Genomic DNA, 19,558 nt, shown 5'->3' with positions numbered 1-19,558 from the left:
TTGTTACCGTTTACATGTTAAAAATATACACTTATACTGTAATGTGTGTGTGTGTGTGTGTGTGATATATCTAGAAGCTGGTTGAATAAGTGTGCTTGTTTGGTACAGTAACCTGTGGTTAATGGGCCTCTCTCATTTGTTTCATGCTATAGACATTACATCTGTCTTTATGTTACTTTTCCAGGGGGTTAAACTCTTTTGTGGTTTTTTTGTTGCCTGTTTGATGAAGATGATGTGAGTTTACAGCATAAGCTTAGATAAATGCATCAATACCCCAACCTCTGACTGTAGTTGCTGTCCATAGTGCTGATCAAAAGCTGGAATGATGCTATATTATTTTTGCAGTGTTTCTGTGTGTGTGTGTGTGTGTGTGTGTGTGTGTGTGTGTGTGTGTGTGTGTGTGTGTGTGTGTGTGAGAGAGAGAGAGAGAGAGAGAGAGAGACAACAGCTCTCACAGGGCTGTTATGCCTGTGGATGTTACACCTATAGATACTGTAATCACCTACTATTTTAGGTAACAGAGATTAGCTAATAGCTAGCTGTCATTTAGACCCATTCCCCTCTATCTGCCAATGAGCCTGCTGGGTATTTTGACCAATGCATAGAGATTAAGAGCATGATGACATACACCCACCTAGGAGGAGGTCCATCAGCTGTTAAAAACATCTTGGATGTTCAGTCATGTACGACTGTACAGATTTTACTCAGTATTTGCTTCAGTTAAAAGACTTTTAGACAGAAATTGCTCCTTATTTTACTGTGATTCCTTGGCTGACCTCTGCAGACTAAGGTCAAAGTTCACCCTAGTTCAGTTTTTCCCTTCAAATTTGCACATTTAATCATTTCTGCAGTAGCTAACGTGGAATCGTGTTATTCTGTAAAATATCAAAGTGCCTGACTAACATCCAAATCTGACCTGCTCAGTATTTAATCATTACCAGCATTAGCTGAGTGCACAGCAATTCCACTGGCCTGCAGGCTAATCTGACACACCTTCATTCCAGTATCAACAAAAATTCAATAAATCTTGTTTACTTACAGGATGTTTATTACTCAGGATTATTGTGTTATGTAACTTCAAGGGAAGTGCAACGATTCAGAGCAAAGGTGTGGATAAAGGGAGCTGAATTCAAATGAGCTGAGAAATATATCCGCAACTGAATATTTATCTTCAAGCCAGACTAATAGTTTTAAATGATCAGTCCTAACTAGAACTGAAGTCTGAAGTATTTTTAAGACCATGCATTTTGTATTTGCAAGAAAAAATGTGACTGCCTGTTACTGAAAGATACTGGGTTGCCCTGTTGCTTCAGGGCACAAAGATCCTAATAATCTAATATTAAAAATGAGATAGACTTTTCACTGGGGCAGATGGGTCTTTCTGTACATCCTGAAGCGATACTCAAACATCGCAGAGAGCATCCCTTGATGAGTCCCATCTACGTTGCTTAGTAAATGCATAATTTCATGTTGCATTAGCCCCAAACGAATTAAGACGCAATCATTCCCTCAAATTTTTATGCTTTCTCTGGTCTAGTGCAACCCTGCTTTCCTGGTTTTCTCCTTTACATTTCACAGCCCTGAATTATGTCTAATTGCACTTATGTGGTGTATTTTAAAGCTGATTTTAACAAGCAAGCAGCTCCCGAAACACAAAAACACACCGAGGGAGTGTTTATACTGAATATTATGAGATTCACTCCACTTTTTTTTTTTTGTTTTTTACTCTCAAGAGGAAATATTTCACAATATAACGAGATACTTTTCCTCGCAGATTTTCTTCATTATAACTGTAAAACTTTTCCCTCCTCGTCTAACAAAGTTACCTCATTGTTAAAAGATGTTGGAAATCACTTTGATGCTATAGCGTGATAAGTCAGCTCAGTGTTGCCATTTGTGGGTAGTGCATTTAAATTGGGTCAAATCATCTTCATGAATATAAGACAGACAAACAGTCCTGACTTAATGAGAGCTTCACCTTAAACTAAGGGAAAAAAAAGGTTAGAGATAAAATGCGTGATGTGTTGTATTATATATTTGATAAATGTTGTGGCTGTTTGTGTGCACTAGTATTTGTTTTGTTGCCTGAAACACTGCATTTCATGAATACTTGGTATAACCAAAGGTCGTGTTGGGGTTATGTGTCCAGGAAATTACAGTAAGTTAACGCGCAGTCCGCTGAGGTGCTCCAAACAGGATTTGGTGCGTTACAAATGTTCATAGCTGCTAAGATCATATTGTGCCTTATCTTTTGGATGAGTTTTCTAGCCTTCCCTCTTATTACTCCCATCGATTAGATTCATTAAAAGACGCGGAATGGTCACAGAGGGTTCTTCTATTTCGTGCACCAACATCAGATTGATGACATTAAAAGGAAATAACCTCAATTGTGTGGCCAGTGTGTCGTTGTACTCCGCCCACACTCCCCGCGCCTCCAACATGTGTCTCCACTCTAATGTGCGATAGTGTGCGTTACCGAGGATGCATAAATGGCAGAGGACAGTACGCGCCCCTGGATGTGAGCTGCTGAAGTCGCAGCCACTCCACTCCATGTTTTGCCCTGCCCTGTGCGCTCTGCTCGCTGTGCAGCGTGCGTCTCCGTTGCATTTCGCTTTCCTCACACTGACATAAACACGGGGCAGCGGTGTGTGCGTGCGCTGGAGAAGTTGTTGGCACACTGAGCACCAGGTAGCTTCTTCACGAGGATTTTGTTCAGACTGGGACCGATCTGACTCGTTGGCTATTTCTTTTCTTTTCGAGGGGAAAATGAGGTGGAAGCACCAGCATCTAAAGTGAGGAGTCTCTCTCCCTCTCTCTATTTTAAAAAATGAAAATCTGATCGCGCAGACTGGAGAAATCATTCAATCAGGCTTTGTTTTTTGGGGATTTCTCTTATTCTATCGGATCTCTTATTTCTCTGTGAAACATTATCAAGGATTTCACTGATGTATGCGATGTGGAGACTGCAAGTCGCCTTATGTACTCTGTCGGTGCTGTCCCTGTCATCCGGTGGTGAAAGCAAAGCGCGGAGCTGTAGCGAGGTTAGACAAGCTTATAACGCTAAAGGATTCAGCCTCGTCAATGTACCTCATCAGGAAATATCAGGTAGGCGAAACTGACAAATCAACGAGGCGTTTGGCCCCCTTCACCACGTGTCACGTCTCGTTTCTCCCCCTTAAATCAAACAATTTTACAATAATCTCTGTGATCTCCCTCAGACCTTTAACCATTTATTATGTCCCGTCACTAACATGCTGCATTTCACCCCCGCTTTTAATAACGGATTCATGTAGAGTCCTCCGCGGTTTCATGAAAAGTATCAGCCTTTTCTCCTAATATATTCCATGAGGTCGAGTTTGTCCAAGCTTTTATCTGAACTTATTCGTCGGTATTTGAAAAGTGTCCAGTGAATGCCATTGAGACTGAATCGTCTATATATCCTCTCTCTCTCTCTCTCTTTGTTTTTTGTTTTTTTGCTCTTTGAAGGTCGCATGATCCTCTCCATTTCCAACTTGCTCAGTGGTGAATCACATTGAGCTGCCTTTCATTTCTTCTCCACAATCAAACAGACACCAGGAGTGAGCCGCATGCGTAAAAGCATTAGTCATGTTGCTCTTTATGTAAAAATCTCAACGTGTAGTTTAATCGCCTATATGTGTGTGTGTGTGTGTGTGTGTGTGTGTGCGTGCGTGCGTGCGTGCGTGTGTAGGTGCGTGTGTGTGTGTTTTGTATTTTATGAACCAATTTAAATATTTGGTTACTGCACAAAAACTTAACTTCATTGACAATTAAAAGCAGGTTCACGTCTCCTTAAAGAGTTGGCAGAAGTGACAGCAAGAATCAAAGTAACAGTGAGACTCATATGTGAGTGCATCATGTGTAATCTGCTGAAACACACACTTGAGATTAACTCATGTCTGTAAATCGGAGCAAGTAAAGGACTGACTTTGGAACAGTGACACAAGAACATACCTTTGGAAAGTGTCTGCATACCTGTTGCTCATATTCAACAGAAGATGATCATGGAGCTTGTTGTGTTGGATTTGGCTAAATAGTGAGTAGTGTTTGCCAGTAGGGGGCTGTATGCACCCAACATGAAATAGTTCTTATGCTGTGGATTGTATTTGGTTTAGATATTCCTCAAGGCTACAGCTTAGGTTTTAATTCATGCTCTTTGGTACTGCTAAGATATGGGGTTTTATTATCTCTTGTGTAGTGGTAATCACATTTATGGTTAAAGCAAGAAAAGAGATTAGTCAGTAAACATAGCCTGCTTCATGAGAGGGAAGAGGAGAGGCAGAGAGTCCTGAAGTTAATCCCTCTATTGCCTCTTACAGACAAAACGGAAATGCTGTATCGGTAATTGGCAGTGTCATCTCGTAATGATCACAGAGCCCTCTTATATGGTCTTAACATGGTTTTGGCATGATGGGGAATATGATGGCTTTGTTAATGACTGAATGTGTGTTTAAGTCTTAGCCAGCGTCTGCATCATGCATGTGTGAATGTGTATTAGGAATTTATCGTATTTCATAGTTAGAACTAAATGAGTCCAGGGGTGCACGGTGATTTCTGATGTCTTTGTCTTTCCTTTTCTGATGGTTTGTGATTAAACTAGGGTGTGCAAAAAAGTAAAATAGCACTAAAATACTTTGGCATTGCAAGGATCCTCAAGTGAACTGCGGTTCAAAGCTTAAGTTCATGTTCAAAGTTTAGTTTGCAAATTTTGTTAGATATTTGGATTATTCATTCAGTCACACTGGAATATTTTAATGTGATCTGACACAGAATTTGTGCAGCTGCTTTTTTTTTTTTTTTTTTTTGGTTGCTTGGCATTCGACCACATGTTAAAGTCAAAGACTGTTGGTTTTATTATAGAGCAAGATGTTTTGAGGGCCTGTGACCAAGTTCTTATTGCATTTTTTGCAAAGCCAATACTCTACGTGTAATTGGATTTTTTTTGTCTCCAAATAACCTTTGCATAAATACAACAGAGGGTAGATATGGGCCTCAGGAGAAGGGATAGTAGAAAGCACTCAATTATGCTTAATTAGCTATGCCAATACAAACGTGTGGTAAGCAGCATGAGCAGCGTTAGCGCTCATCCCTCCATCATTTGCTATGTCATGCTACTGCTATGCCTCTAGATACAAAACACACAGGTTTATTATTTCTGCAGAGGTGGCTTCCTCAGGTTCTAAGCTCCCATTTGCATAAGCTAATTATTTTGACAGCTTTCTGCCACTGACAAGCTGAGCTGCATTATTTCAGAGGTGACAAACCCACATGTTTGTCTGTTATGAAATATAACAGGGTGATAATTATTGAATCTACACTTTAATACTAATTAAAATAAAGCTAAAACAATTAATCATAATGAAATGAAAAGGAACAAAGATTGAAAAAACAGACCTTTTCTGTTGGTTATTTATTTGTGTTTGTTGATTGAATTCTGAGTGGAAGCTCTCTTCCACCCACACAGTGTTACCTACAGTAAAGAAAGAGTCTGAATGAGTCTCATGGGCTCCGGGGTCATAAAACTTATCCAGAAAGTAAAGAACCCGGTAAACCTTCAGTGCAACAGAGAGACCTCAAATTAATGTTCCATGGATTACAGCTGGCTGATACATCATTTTTAAAAATCAAAATCTGTAACCAGTTGAAAAAACTGCTTTTCTACTTGCCATGTATTTTATAGCTAACTTTTACATTTTTTAATGACACAAGGGCTTCCAGTAATAATGGTTAAGAATTTTAACTTTTATATAAAATCAACACATTTGGTGGAAACTATCCTGCTGCTTTTTGGACAAACACATTTACTGAACTGTGAACAGATGTAATATACATATATATATATATATATATATATATATATATATATATATATATATATATATATATATATATATATATATATATATATATATATATATATATATATATATATATATATATATGTTACCAAAAGTATTCACTCGTCTGCCTTCACACGCATATGAACTTCAGTGACATCCAATTTTTAACGGATAAGGTTTAATATGATATGTCGGCCCACCCTTTGCAGCTGTGACAGCTTCAACTCTTCTGAGAAGGTTTTTCCATGTTTCTTCAGAAATGCATTTGTGAGACACTAATGTTGGACGAGATGCTGACTCACAGTCAAATTGGGGTGGCTGTAGCTCAGGAGCTAGAGCAGGTCGCCTACTGATCGGAAGGTTGGAGGTTCGATCCCAGGCTCCTCCAGTCTGCATGCCAAGTGTCCTTGGGCAAGATACTAACCCCAAGTTGCTCTCCGATGCATCCATCGGAGTATAAATGTGTGTGAGTGTAGTTAGAAAGCACTCAGTATAGAGGTAGTGCTTGTGAGAATGGGTGTGACTGGGTGAATGTGGTGTGTTGTATAAAGCGCTTTGAGTACTCCGGGAGAGTCGAAAAGCGCTATATAAGAATCAGTCCATTTACCATTCACTAATCCCTCCCAAAAGTGTTCTATCGAGTTTGAGTCAGGACTCTGTGTAGGCCAGACAAGTTCTTTAACACCAAACTCTCAGTCCATGGATGTTACTTTGTATGCTGGTGTTGGAACAGGAAGGGCCCATCCCCAAGCTCTTCCTACAGAGTTGTGCGCATGAAATTGTCCAAAATGTCTTGGTTTCTTTTACTGGTACCAAATTGCCAAGCCCAACTCCTGAAAAACAACCCCACACCATTACCCCCTCCACCAAACCTTACACTTGGCACAGTGCAGTCAGACAAACTTGTCCACCGGATCACCAGAAGTAGAAGTATAATTCATAACTCCAGAGAACACTTCTCCACTGCTCTTGAGTCCAGTGGCACCACTGTAATGACGCATTGTGCTTGGTGATGTCAGGCTTGGATGCAGCTGCTTGGAAACCCATTCCACAAAGCTCTCTACACACTGTTCTTGACATAATCTGAAGGCTACATGAGTTTTAGATGTCTGTAGTGACTGACTCTGCAAGAAGTTGGTGACCTCTGCACACTGTGCTCCTTAGTGTGCTCCTTCTCTGTAATTTTTTTATTTGGCTTTTTTCAGCCTTTATTATAAAGATGCAGTGAAGAGTGACAGGAAAGTGGAGGGAGAGAGAGAGAGGGGGGGAGACGTACAGGCAAAGGGCCACGGGTCGGATTCAAACCCGGGCTGGCCGCTCTCAGCCATACAGCGTATGGTTGCCTGCTCATCCCAGGGAGCTAAACCGGCGCCCGACTGCTCTGCGATTATACGTTGCATACCACTTTGTGGCTGAGTTGCTGTTTGTTCTCAATCACTTCCTCTTTGTTATAATAATAATAATGATAATAATACCAATAACACTTGACTTTGGAATATTTAACAAAAGAAATACACAAGTGGTGCCATATGTGTATATCTATATATATATATATATATATATATACATATATATATGTGTGTGTGTGTGTATGTGTGTGCAATTTAATATCTGTTTGGCACTAAGGCAAACATTGGGTAAATTGACAGAATGAACTCATTTAGGTGGAGGTCGGCCACTTTGGTGTTTGAAGACTGATATTGTTTTGCTTAAGGATTCTTAAGTGCTCTGGTTGGTTTACAGTACGGGAGCAGTGAGATGTAGATGGCAGTAAGAAAAAAATCCCACCAGCTTTAGCTTTCATACAGTAAGAGGTCTCTTGGAAGAGTGCCAAGACTCTTTGCAAAGAGCAGGTGGGTAGGACAGAGTGGAGGTAGTGAAATACACGGTTGGATCTGAGGTGAATCTGAAAAATGTCTAAAACAGGCTCTTGGACAACTTCATTAAACTCCACCAGGTTGAACTTGTGATTCCTCTACTGTAGTGTCCATGCTATTGATATGCCATCCAGTGCTTGGTGTGTTATACAGCAGTCAGCCAGCAGTACAGCTAGCCTGTGAGGACCACCCCTGTGCTCATGTGTCAGCCTTTATAGCATCACACACATTACTGCTTGATTGTCAGCCCTTTGTTCAAAAGCACATCTGCTTGTGAATGCTTCAGTAAGGCCCTGCCATGGAGCTCTTTCTCTGAGGCTTTGCTGTTAATATCAACATCTACTTACACAGAGCAGTTGGGATTCTCATGGGTGGATTCGAGTCTTTGCTATGGCTTTCAAACAAAATCGCTCGATGTGCTGCAGTTCCTGTTAGTGCTGTGCAGAGTCTTATGTTTCCCTTTTCAAGAATAACAATTACCTTTGGGGTTCATCCATAGCAAATTTAAAGAATATTATTTGATTTGTCTGAACAGAACAGTTATTAGCTGTTACACAATACAGCTTCGTCTTCCCTCGTGTGAGTTCCTGATGCTCCAAGTCTGTTTATCGCTGTGATCTGTGCTCGGCTGTTGTAGATGCCAAATTCCTATAAACACAACCCAGATATCAGATAACCGTGCTTTTTGTACTTGAATGAATGTTAGGACGCTTGTGAAGCTTAAGTATATAGCACAGTTATTAATATTATTGTCAGTACTAAAGTGTCTTTGGCTCTTTCACTCTTTATTTATGTATATATGCATGTGTGTGTGTGTGTGCATGTGCGTGTGTTTGGAGAGAGATACCGTGCAAAAGTTTAAGCCCACGTCTTATTTATTTTTATTTTTCCAAGGAGCCAGACTTTCTTGTAATTTTTTAAAGTGGTCTTGATGAGTAATTCTACAGGCTTTGTGGAGGTCTTTCAAAACTCTTCTTTGGACATGCTGCTCTTTTATTCCAGTCCTTGTACCTCATCATTTCATCATTTTCACAGGAATTTTTGTGTTTGTTTATTAAGCCATTTAATGCTATGTATTATTAAAGAATAACGCATCTTACTCAAGGGGGATGACACATCACAGCAGTTCCAGTTTTAAATCCTATCTTTATCCACATTATCTCCCTTTCTTTAGTTGAATCTAAGAAAAATGCCAAAGATAACGCACTATTAAAAATTGTATTGGTGATTCCCGAAGAGCGATTATTATAATATCATACATATTTCAGCATGATGTGCAGCGTGTCCATAGAAAACTGAGGAAACTTGGAGACACTGAAGTGGAGGAAAGAAGAAATGGCAGGCCTAAAAACTATCTACAACAGATGCACAGTATTTGAAGGTCATGTCTTTAAGAAACAGGAAAAAATCCAGCGAAGACCTGACACAGGACCTGAGAGATGCATCTGACCCTTCAGTTGATCCATCTGCTGTTCACTGAAGCCTTATCAGAAATGGTTTTAGTGGATTTTTGGCTGTCAAGAAGCTGTTCTTAAGGTAGAGAAACAAGGAGACAAGGCTGAGGTGTGCCAAATTACACAAGAACTGGACCGAAAATCAGGGGTGACAGGTCTGCATCCAAATTTGAAATCTTTGGTTCAGATTTTCAACAATATTCACAGAGGAGGTCAGGAGAGAGGTGCAACAGTGAGGGTCTGTGCCGTGTGTCATCTGGAAGACACGGTGGAGGCTCTGTTATGGTTTGGAGCTGCAGTTCAGCCAGTGGTGTTGGAGATCTTGTCAAAATTGATGGAATTATGAATGCAGAAAAATACCATCAGATTTTGATCTACCTTGCAATACCTATCTATCTATCTATCTATCTATCTATCTATCTATCTATCTATCTATATTATTTTTCATTTTTTTATGTATTTATTTGTTTTTTGTGTATGTCTGCATGCCTAATCACTAAGTAATGGAAACACATCAGACCTCTGCTGAAAGTGTGGGAATACTGCTGTAAAAGCCCTTGCCCAGCAAATATCCATATAAAAATTCTGAGGGGCAATTTTTTTCCAAAGCCCATTAAGATACTCTTGGCTCTGCCAAATTGGAAATAAGTCTCTTGCCAGCCTGTATACATCTTCAGAGAGAACAGTTAATTAGATGTGAGGGAGATTAGGCTGTGCGCGTGTGGACGTGCATCTGCCTGTGTGTGTATTTGCAGCAGTTTAGCCTCACTATCTGGGTGTTTCTTTCGCTTTGCATCTCTATTGTAGTAGAAAATGACAAAAAGTGCTTTGTTCTTCATTTGGTGAGACAGATTGTGTGCATGGAAGAGCTAAATGAGTTTGATTGTGAATCCTCCTGTGGTGCTGTTCAGATATGGTGAAAGAATGTCTGACAGTTGTCCTGACCTGAAGAATCTGTCAGCCCTCTGCAGGCATTCATCCCTGAAATGCACAAGGTCTGCAAGCTTTCTGGAACCTTCCTCTGTACCATGTATGGCTTTTTTTCCTGAGTAGTGTGAAAAGCCTCCGGGTAGCGTAGGAGCCTGCTATAGCGCTTTTTCCAGTTTTCAATCAACTGCTGGCCTAAATCAGTAATGGAGGGGGGGATTAAGAATCTCTACCCTCTCAAGCCTTGAGAGGAACTAGAAAATAAGCAGTGTGGGGTGTGATTGAATGTTTGGAGCAGAGACAAAAGAAAATTAGCATTAATTGATGATTAATGAAATAAAGCTTTCCTTGTAATGGAGAGCATTATCGAGTAACCACGTGTTGAAATGATAGTGAAACTGGCTCTGGGATACAAGAAGGAAGTTTGAAGTTGAAGGATTAGTGATGTTTTGTGGTATTTGTGTGCATTTTGCACTGTTGAAAAGTATTCTCTAAACTAAATTCTCACACAACGTCACACGTGGCATTATTCCACTGTGGAAATTGTCACCCTCTAAGATTCCTCTGTTAGTAGGTGAGGGGGCTGCAGGAAAAATAAGTGGGAAATAAGATGTGTTTATACATGATTATATGGCTGCTACCCAACTAATGTTTCGGGTTTGACCTAAAGCCATATCAAACACATTGTTTACTGCACGGCCAACACTAATCACTTCTATTCTAGCCTGTGGCCAAGCAAGAGTTTGTGGCTTTCCTACAATTATTTATTATGTACATTAGAGAACCAGTGCATTCTGTTGTTTTTATTGCCATGGTCTTTCTTTTTACCCACAGAGCCCTTTGCCTCTGGAGGGAAGTCTCTGAATAGAAGTCCCAAGCCTGACACCAATGATAGGGCTTAGTGAGATGAGAGCCACACGGTGCTCTGGGAAAGCCACGTGGGTATATCACATCGAGGTGTCAAGGATGCAAATACATTTCACACTGGGGACTTTTTATTTGTGTTTTTCAGACACAGACATGTACACATGGCTGAGGTGATTTGTTAAAAAAAAAGCCACCCCTCGGAGACTTGGAAGTAAACAAGCATTAAGTACAAATAAACATTGTGTAGCAAAATTGTCATGGAAACTTCAGATGCTGTCAACACATGCAGACAGCGATGGTGTCACAGGCATCACACAGCTGACAATGACACGCTTGTTGTGTTAAAGATACATAGACGCTGTCTACCCCTCAAAGGCCTCAGTGGTGGCTTAACTGGAGTGAAACCACAGGGGGCTGTTGTATCAAAATCAATAGGGCAGATGCTCCAACATCTAAACGTTTTTCACAACAAAGAAAGCCACAGGAGAACGAATTAATTATGAAAAATAAATATTTCAATACAATAATTATTTAATCGCTCTCGCTTTCTTTTTTCTAACAAAGTAAAATTAAAAAAACAAGCATTGAAAAACAAGAAACACATCATTATGTCAGGTCAAGTAAAAAAAATGTCTTGAAATTAGTCTTAAATTCTCTTTATTTATTGTGCATTAGCCCAGCGGTCCCCAACCCCCGGGCCACGGGCCAGTATCGGTCCGTGAGTCGTTTGGTACAGGGCCGCGAGAGTTGAGGCTCGGGTGGGAAATTGATGATTTTCAGGGTTTTTAGCATTATTTTTTTTAATCGTTGTTATCATTAACTCGGTTTCCCTGGGTCTTTTCCTGTGTGTTATGAATAAATCTTCTTTTTTTTGGTACCGGTACTGGTTTTATTTTGTTTTATTTATCTGCAACACCTTAAAGGCAGGTCCGTGAAAGTATTGTTGGACATAAACCGGTCCATGGCACAAAAAAGGTTGGGGACTGCTGCATTAGCCCATTCCTTAATGCTTTTTCAGCATGTTTGTAGATTTTTACTACGAGTCCACTGTCCATCTGGTGGCAGATAGAGTGCATGCTTAAGGATCTGCTGGATTGGCTTAATTTTTCTGATCTGGATGCTACGCCCATGTTTTTTACTGTCTGTGGTAAATACGTCAGACCTTTAGGTAGAGAATGTCAGCAAACAGCTGACTTTCAGCTTCAAAGCAATGAGTGATTCACTGTATACTACCCCAAGTAAAGGTGCCTGTTTTATTTCTGTTATACAGTGTTGATTGGACATGCCTGGTGACTGGATTGAAATGTTTTTGGTCCTGATACTGTGTGTTGTCTTTTCCTAGAGTCAGATTCAGTTTGGGGGAATTAGGTGGCAAAAAAATAAAGGCTTTGTGTTCACAGTCAGCTTCCTGTGTGAAGTCGTGTGCTGCTCCTACTTCTCTCATTCTCAAACCATACAAGAAAATAAATACATTAATAAATAAATAAATTAGGTAAATATCATTTGCATTTGTTCATCTAAGCAGTCCTCAGTGTGCTGTTTCAAAAACTGTCATTTTTTTGGTTTAGGCGCTCTTAACAAAAGATGTGAAACTGCAAGCCTGCGCCTCTCTAGTGAATACATGTTGCCTCACAAAGCAACAAGACAAGAGAATATCACAGTGCCAACCTTGCAACGCTCTTGACAATCTGCTGTAAAGTGTATTTTCAAATAGCAGCAGTTGTTAGTCAGCATAAGACATGCTGTTCCAGTTATAAATTAGGAAATTTATACTGATTACACGAGTTCACGACCTAGTTTAGTGTGATCTCGTTTGCAGCTTTGAGGTGGAGAGACTAATTGGAGGTCGTTATTATTTTTATATTAATGCAAATATGTAGAGGGCAGATCTTAACCCTCCCAGTCACATTTGTGGGCTTTAATTATAACATTAAATAATAGGCTTTGCAGTGAAATGCCTTGGGGGATATAATGACACTGTTTTTGTGTCAGAGGTCTGCTCCGTCTTCTTTCACCCCGTGTTACATTAATTTCTCGGCCGTATTCCTTTCACACAGAAATATATGAGAGCCGCAATTAAACTGCCCCCGAATTTTATTATACACTTCTGGTAAAATGCTAAAAATCTACACATTAAACTGCCGACAACATAGCAAGAGAGAGAAGATTTCCAAAGAGGCGTTGCATTTAGATATTAATTAAAATGATTCTGCTTGCCTGAAAAAGCATGTGCAGTTTGATGAGTGTGTTATAATAGCTCTGGAGCCATCATCCTGCACGTATCATGGCTCTGTATATTGCATTTTCTTCTTTTTTTTCCATAAAATTAGGTTGTAATGAGGCATGTTCGATGTACAAGTTGCAACTTGCTAAAGACATCGGATCTCATCTGGAACTAAAGAAGTACAGCGGGGGTGAGCTAACAGATCATTTAAATCACCTATCCTCATAGCTGTTGCAAATATACAGCTACAAGTCTTGCAAGAAAAGTCATCTAGGCTGGCTAGACTCACGCCGCTGACTTGAGTGGCGCCACGTGGTGTAGCTTCAGGGAGCCCAGCGATGACAAATGTGACAAGCTTATGTAGTCTTAATGTTTGTCAGTCGAAGAAGGTTGATGAGGCTTGATTATTAGTACCATCTGCATTAATAGTTTCAGCTCTGCTAATTCAAGTGCTGTTGGAAAGGAGGCATTTCAGAAAGGCTTATTAGGACCGATCAGCCGATGTCCAGTGTTTAAATCTGCTGAACTCCTTAATTTCTTTACCCGTAAGATGAAACAGGTGCCATTGTGATGCTACTTGGCTCATCTTTGTTCTTTGGCAGCTGCAGGGTGCTAGAATATGAAACGATGCCAGGCTCATCTCTTGCTCCCAGAACCCTGCTGTTTTGTGTCCCCTGTGTAAGCTGCCGGTAAATGAGTGGGCTGGTCAACTCACACCCCGGGGCTCTACCGCGGGCTCTTCAGACCACCAGCTGTTGTGTTTAGGACTGAGTCATGCACCAGTTAGCATGATGAATCCAGAGAATGAGTACAAGGCTTTAACCTCACTGTATGCCTCTTCCTCTTCCCTTCCAGCCTTTACTATTAAACCAGTGTGATAAAATGCACTAAAACATTGGGAAATAAATACAGCTGTACAAAGTTTCTGCCAAATGTCCTCAAGATACGAGTGAGATATATCTTTAAGTGGTTTATTTTATTTGGTTAATCCCTGTGAAGAAATTGATTGAAGAAGAACATATACACACAGAGAAAATGACTTGAAGGCAGGTCCAGTAAATTAAATCGAGTTAATTCATTAATTGAAGTCAGTTTACAATACTGTTTAAATTTGCACTTGCATCAGTTTATGTGGATGAGTTACTCTGATAATATTTAATAAAGTAATTAGAAGAGAGAAGCTGACAGCTTCTGTTGATATCGGAGTCAAAAGTGCAGCTAGTTTCCAGAAGAACTACTTATATTGCCAGTAAAACCTTAGTATGCAATATATTTAAATTTACAGATAAAAATAGTCCAGGAGCAAAGCTACAAATAGTGGGCGGCACGATGGTGGTTAGCAGCATCACCTCACACCGAGTGCGAACTGAGTTTAAATCCCCCAGCCAGCTGGGGCCTTTCCGTGTGCAGTCCTCCCTCTGCATGTGTGGGTTCCCTCTACATACTCTGGCTTCTTCCTACAGTCCAAAGGCATGCACGTTAGGTTATTTGGTGTTTCTACATTGGCCCCAACTATGACTGTGAGTGGGAATGGTTGTCTTTCTTTTTGTGTTAGCCCCGTGGAAGACCTGCCTCTTGTCCCGCCTCACCACAACCCCTGAAGTGGATGCATGGTTGTTGCTTACTTTCTTGACAATACCCACTTCCTCCATTTCTCCCTATGATATATCCAAAGTGATTTACCAAATTTTTATAACCTGGGTTTACAGTGAACAAAGCATCAGCCTTGACCAGGCAGCTATACTCATGTTCTGAAATAAATCTTTACGACACCGGCATTATTGTACTTCACTCCAGAATGAGTTGTCAACCCTCTGCAAGCTTTCATGTGCCTTGTGAGTTTGCTCTCATCTAACTCGTGTCCTCCAGAAGAACGTAGACATGATGACCATTTATCTGAGCATTAGCTGAAATTAAAAAAATAAGCAATTTCAAATTCACAGACACACAATCCTGCAACACCTCATCTCAAAGCTGTGATTTGGAAATCCATAGCTTCTTGTGTTCTTATTTCCTTACACAGTGTTCACCACAGACTGGTGTAAATTTTGTTTGGAAAATTGGTCACAGACATTACCTATGCCTGAGGCATGTAGCTATACAATATACTGCAGTCCCACTTTATTAAACTGAATGCATGACTGAAACTAGTAGCCATAATATGCACAAAAGTGCTTGACTTATATGATGGGATATCTTTGACATTTATTAGAGAGGTCCTCTAATGCACACTGGTTCCAGATACTAGGTTTGTAGCCGAAGAACTCCAATGCAATGCAAATGCTAATTTAAGCAATAATGCATAAGAAATGGAGTTAAAAGGTGTAGATGAAGGTGCTAGGTGGGTGGAATGCTAAGAGCTCAGCGAGTACTCCTTGTAAATGTTAAGGAATAAATTGTGTTGGGCAAGAGTATTTGAAGTTGCCCACCATGACATTGATAACAACACCTAGTAACTAGGGCATTATTAAACTGATTTATGGTTCTATCAGCGCATGTTTAAGAACATTGGTTTATGGTTGGAGAGAGGCTGCAGACTTGGTGGAGATAAAATGTTGATAGAGAGTCGAAGCGTGACCTAACAAGAGCCAAATCACGCTCACCTTCTTATTGATTTTGATCATAGTACAGTTATTATTTCCCTCATTTACACTTAATTAGAAGAATGTGTTAGTACATAAATTGAATTTGTAGAAGAAGGTATTTACAGTAATTACCAGTAGGCAACGCTTTTATATATAAGCAAATTGTTGTATGTATATATGGACACTCTTGCAAGAAACAGAGAGAGTTGAGAGTTTTACTTTGTTCTTGCCGTTGCTGCTAAATTGCTTGTCTTTTTCCCACAAAAATTGCTATCTAAGGTTCATGTCAATTTCCTACAATTTGTGATATAGCTTTTTTCATATTTCCAAATCTGCAATAGCTTCTCATTTAACTAAAATGTTTTTTCAGGTACAAGAACTGGCTAGTACTGATATTTTATTGTGTGAAATGGAACTGCCTCCAGCACGTATCATTGTTTCAGCAAAAGAGTTTTGGAGAAAAAAATAAGAGAAAAAAAAAAGCGTCCTTTGGGATTTTAACCCAAATAAAACACCTGTATTGTGTGGGCATACAGTAAAAGTACATATTTGATTATGGATGTACTGAACAGACTGTAGATGTAATTACCTCGTCTGTTTTTATTGCCTATCTGCTATGCTGTCAGTTTACATTAATGGAAGCAGAGATAATCACAGCAAAACAATCTGCATATTGTCTTTTGTATTTTCATACTCAAAGTGTTTTTATTAGCACACACTCTGCTGTTGTATCAAGCACACAGGCTGGGGATAAATGAAGGGCAGAGCTGGTAAAAGATTGGCAAAGGCATCATGAAATGATGACATTTTGCTGTGAAGCATATATGTATCTATACATTACTGTAACACAGTCGGTTTTCCAACTTTTGTAAGTTATCTGAAAGTTAAAAAATCTTTCAGTACTCTCCAAGTGTGGTAACATATGGTTGGAGCAATTGTGGGAATTATCTGTGTCATCTTGTTTGGACATATTCAATTTGGGTCTCAAGCCCCTGTGGAAAAAAGTTGAAAGTGGGTGATTTGGGTGATGGAGAGGAGATCCAGATGGCAGAGCAGCAGTAAGATCAATCATGCTTGATGCATTTTTCCCACTTCAACATGCAGACAGATGTGAGTTAACTCAGTAATTGGGTTTACTTCCAGTTTGTGGATTTCTGTTGACAAGTAATAATAACACCATAAAAAGAATGTGCAAACATGCTCGCAAAAGCTCTTAAGTGTGCATTGTTTGATGTGTTATTCCGTCCTACCAAAAAAATAACCATCGATCATCTTTCCAGGTTTAACAGGCCACAGAAAAGAAACTGTTTATGGTTAAGTTCATTTTCTAAGTAAAGATGTACTTGCAGGATATAGAATCCTTTCTGCTAATGCCAAGACTAAACTGATGAATCCCGTGGCTGCAGCTGATATCTTAATTATTGATTAATTGAGAAATTAATTTCCCTGACTCTTTTTTGAAAATCATTTTTAAACCTTTTAATAATAAAAGCTTAGATAATAATAATAATGATAATAATAATAATAATAATGATGATGATAATAATAATAATAATAATAATAATAATAATAATAATAATAATAATAATAATAATAACAACACATACCACTGACAAAAGAAAGACTGTTTTATTTATGGAATAGTACAAAGAAAGAAAACTGGAAAAACAACAAATAACTATCCCAGTAGTTGGGAATTCAATTTGTTATTAGATTAGCTGTTAAATTCATTAATTATTTGAAGTTTACTACATACACAGTTTCATTTTCAGTGTAAGTAGCAGTGACTGACTGCAAACACTCGAGGTGACCAACCGATCACCCAAACGTTGAGTGACCGCTTTATGATCACAAGGCATTTGCACAGATCACCAAGTGGCAGGCAACCTGTATCCAAAGGATTGCGGTCCAACTTGTACTGGCTGCAGACACAGATTAGTGAAGGCTAGCAAATAATTGCTAATTCGTAAACATAGACAGACTGCTGACACATTGCAATCAGTCTGAGTTAGCTTGCATCAGTGAGTTAACTTGTCTACGATGTGTCTCTTTGCAGTAGGGGACTCGACTCAACTGGTTGTTAAGTGATTTTATTTTGGTTCTACAGCTTTTGACTCAGTTTATACTATTATACTATATACTGCCTGGTGCCTACTGTATGTCATTTTGCAGTTAAACCATCATCTTGCAGCAACTACATCACTACTTGTGGAGAAATGTCTCCACAAACCCGATGTTCTGGCTGGATTCTGAGTATAAGTACTTTCTGTATGTGTAGATAGCAACAGATTTGCAATGTTTCCTGATTTATCACAGTTAATGCCCGAATTGCATGGAATTCCCCAATCATCACCATCTTATTGCCATTTTATTGCTGTCTTAACACAAAATTAAAGTCAAGACAGCAACTGACTGCGATTGGTCACACACCTGGTCCCCATCTTCAAAGCAGCAATTTCAAAGGCAACGAGATCATTGCACATGATCGCAATAATTTTGTTCATGCCATGCTTTTTCCCTAGTATGAATGTAGAAATCTGTAGCACCATTTGAATTTTGCCAGTACTATCCAGGAAACTAAAGTCATGTGATAGAGAATAGTGGTAGGAATAAGGAAACACTGACCACAGTCTGTCAGCTTAGTGGGAAAATCAATTTCGATTGACAGCAATATTTGTATTAAAATATGCTGTTCAATATCAGCATATGAGTAACTGTTGACAGTTCCAAGATAAAGCCTTCCAATATTTTGCAGTGTACCTGTTTTGTGACCCATACAATAGATTTGAACACAGAATAAATTTCTTGAGGGACACTTCAGTGTGGAAGTCTGTTAAAGGGCAAAGGTTCAGTTATACCCAGTCATTTGAAAATGTCACTTTTGAGAGGCTTCAAACTGCACAATGTGTTTCAGTGTCTTTAATTTCTGAATTTCTGAAGTGTTTCAACTGAAAAATGGCTGAAGGTAATGAAAAATATGATGTAGAGTAGTGTATTGCAGAAACTGAGCTGGACCCAGTGTATCATCAGACAGTTGGTAACCCACTTTTACTTTGCATTTTAAATGTTTCTTAGATCGGTATAGGGAAAAAGCCGGTCCCATTACATCCAGAATGCCTTTGATTGCAGTCATTCATTATGCTTATTTTAAAAGTTAACATTTTATCTGGAGTATTAATCCCACAACAGTACGTTAGTTTGCTCAAAGCTATTTTTTTCTCGTTATGAACATTACAGAGGATTCGCAAAGTCTCCCATCATTCAACGACCTTTAATTCTGTTTGCAAGTTGGATTGAGCTTCATTTTGCCCTCGAATGTAGGTCATGTCAGATGAATAAAGGGCCTTTAAAATGTGCCACAGCCTGAATAAAGAAAGTATAGTCAAGGCTCAGATGTGAGAGGGGACCTTAGCTGTACTGGAGTCAATAGATCTCAAAGATAGAGGTGTCAACCTTTCACATGCTCAAGCAGTCTTTTAGCTATTACTGCCCAGTGTGCTGAACCTGGCCTGTGCCATTTAGTATAAATAGAGGAGAGAGAGAGAGAGAGAAGTGGAAAGACAATAACCAGCAGTATAACCAGTGGCAGGGACTGAAATTCACAGACATGTCAGTGTGCCTGGATTTGTCATAAATATAAGTGTGCATTTTCTTTGCAGCTTCAATAACCTTTACTTTGAAGGGAGTCTGGTTGTTCAATACATAACATTAACATTTACAGGCCTTTTCAGGAAGAGCAGACAAAAGAGTCTCTAATCACACTTTT

At 39.4% G+C, this 19,558-nt stretch overlaps 1 protein-coding gene across 3 annotated transcripts in view; it reads left to right on the top strand.

Moving 5' to 3' along the window:
- Positions 1-2,545: 2,545 nt before the first annotated feature.
- gpc6a (glypican 6a) overlaps positions 2,546-19,558 on the top strand; it is a 153,545-nt gene continuing 136,532 nt past the window's right edge. For 2 of the 3 annotated variants that reach the window (XM_039609537.1, XM_039609530.1), the window contains exon 1: positions 2,546-3,105. In XM_039609537.1, coding sequence (XP_039465471.1) covers positions 2,946-3,105 — 160 coding nt within the window. In that variant the 5' untranslated portion in view covers positions 2,546-2,945. The remainder of the gene's footprint in view (positions 3,106-19,558) is intronic. The other variant, XM_039609535.1, reaches the window with a different exon arrangement.

This window comes from Oreochromis aureus, linkage group 1 (genome assembly GCF_013358895.1).
Source record: "Oreochromis aureus strain Israel breed Guangdong linkage group 1, ZZ_aureus, whole genome shotgun sequence".
Classification (NCBI taxonomy): Eukaryota; Metazoa; Chordata; class Actinopteri; order Cichliformes; family Cichlidae; genus Oreochromis; species Oreochromis aureus.
This window is presented reverse-complemented; position numbering and strand designations above follow the sequence as displayed.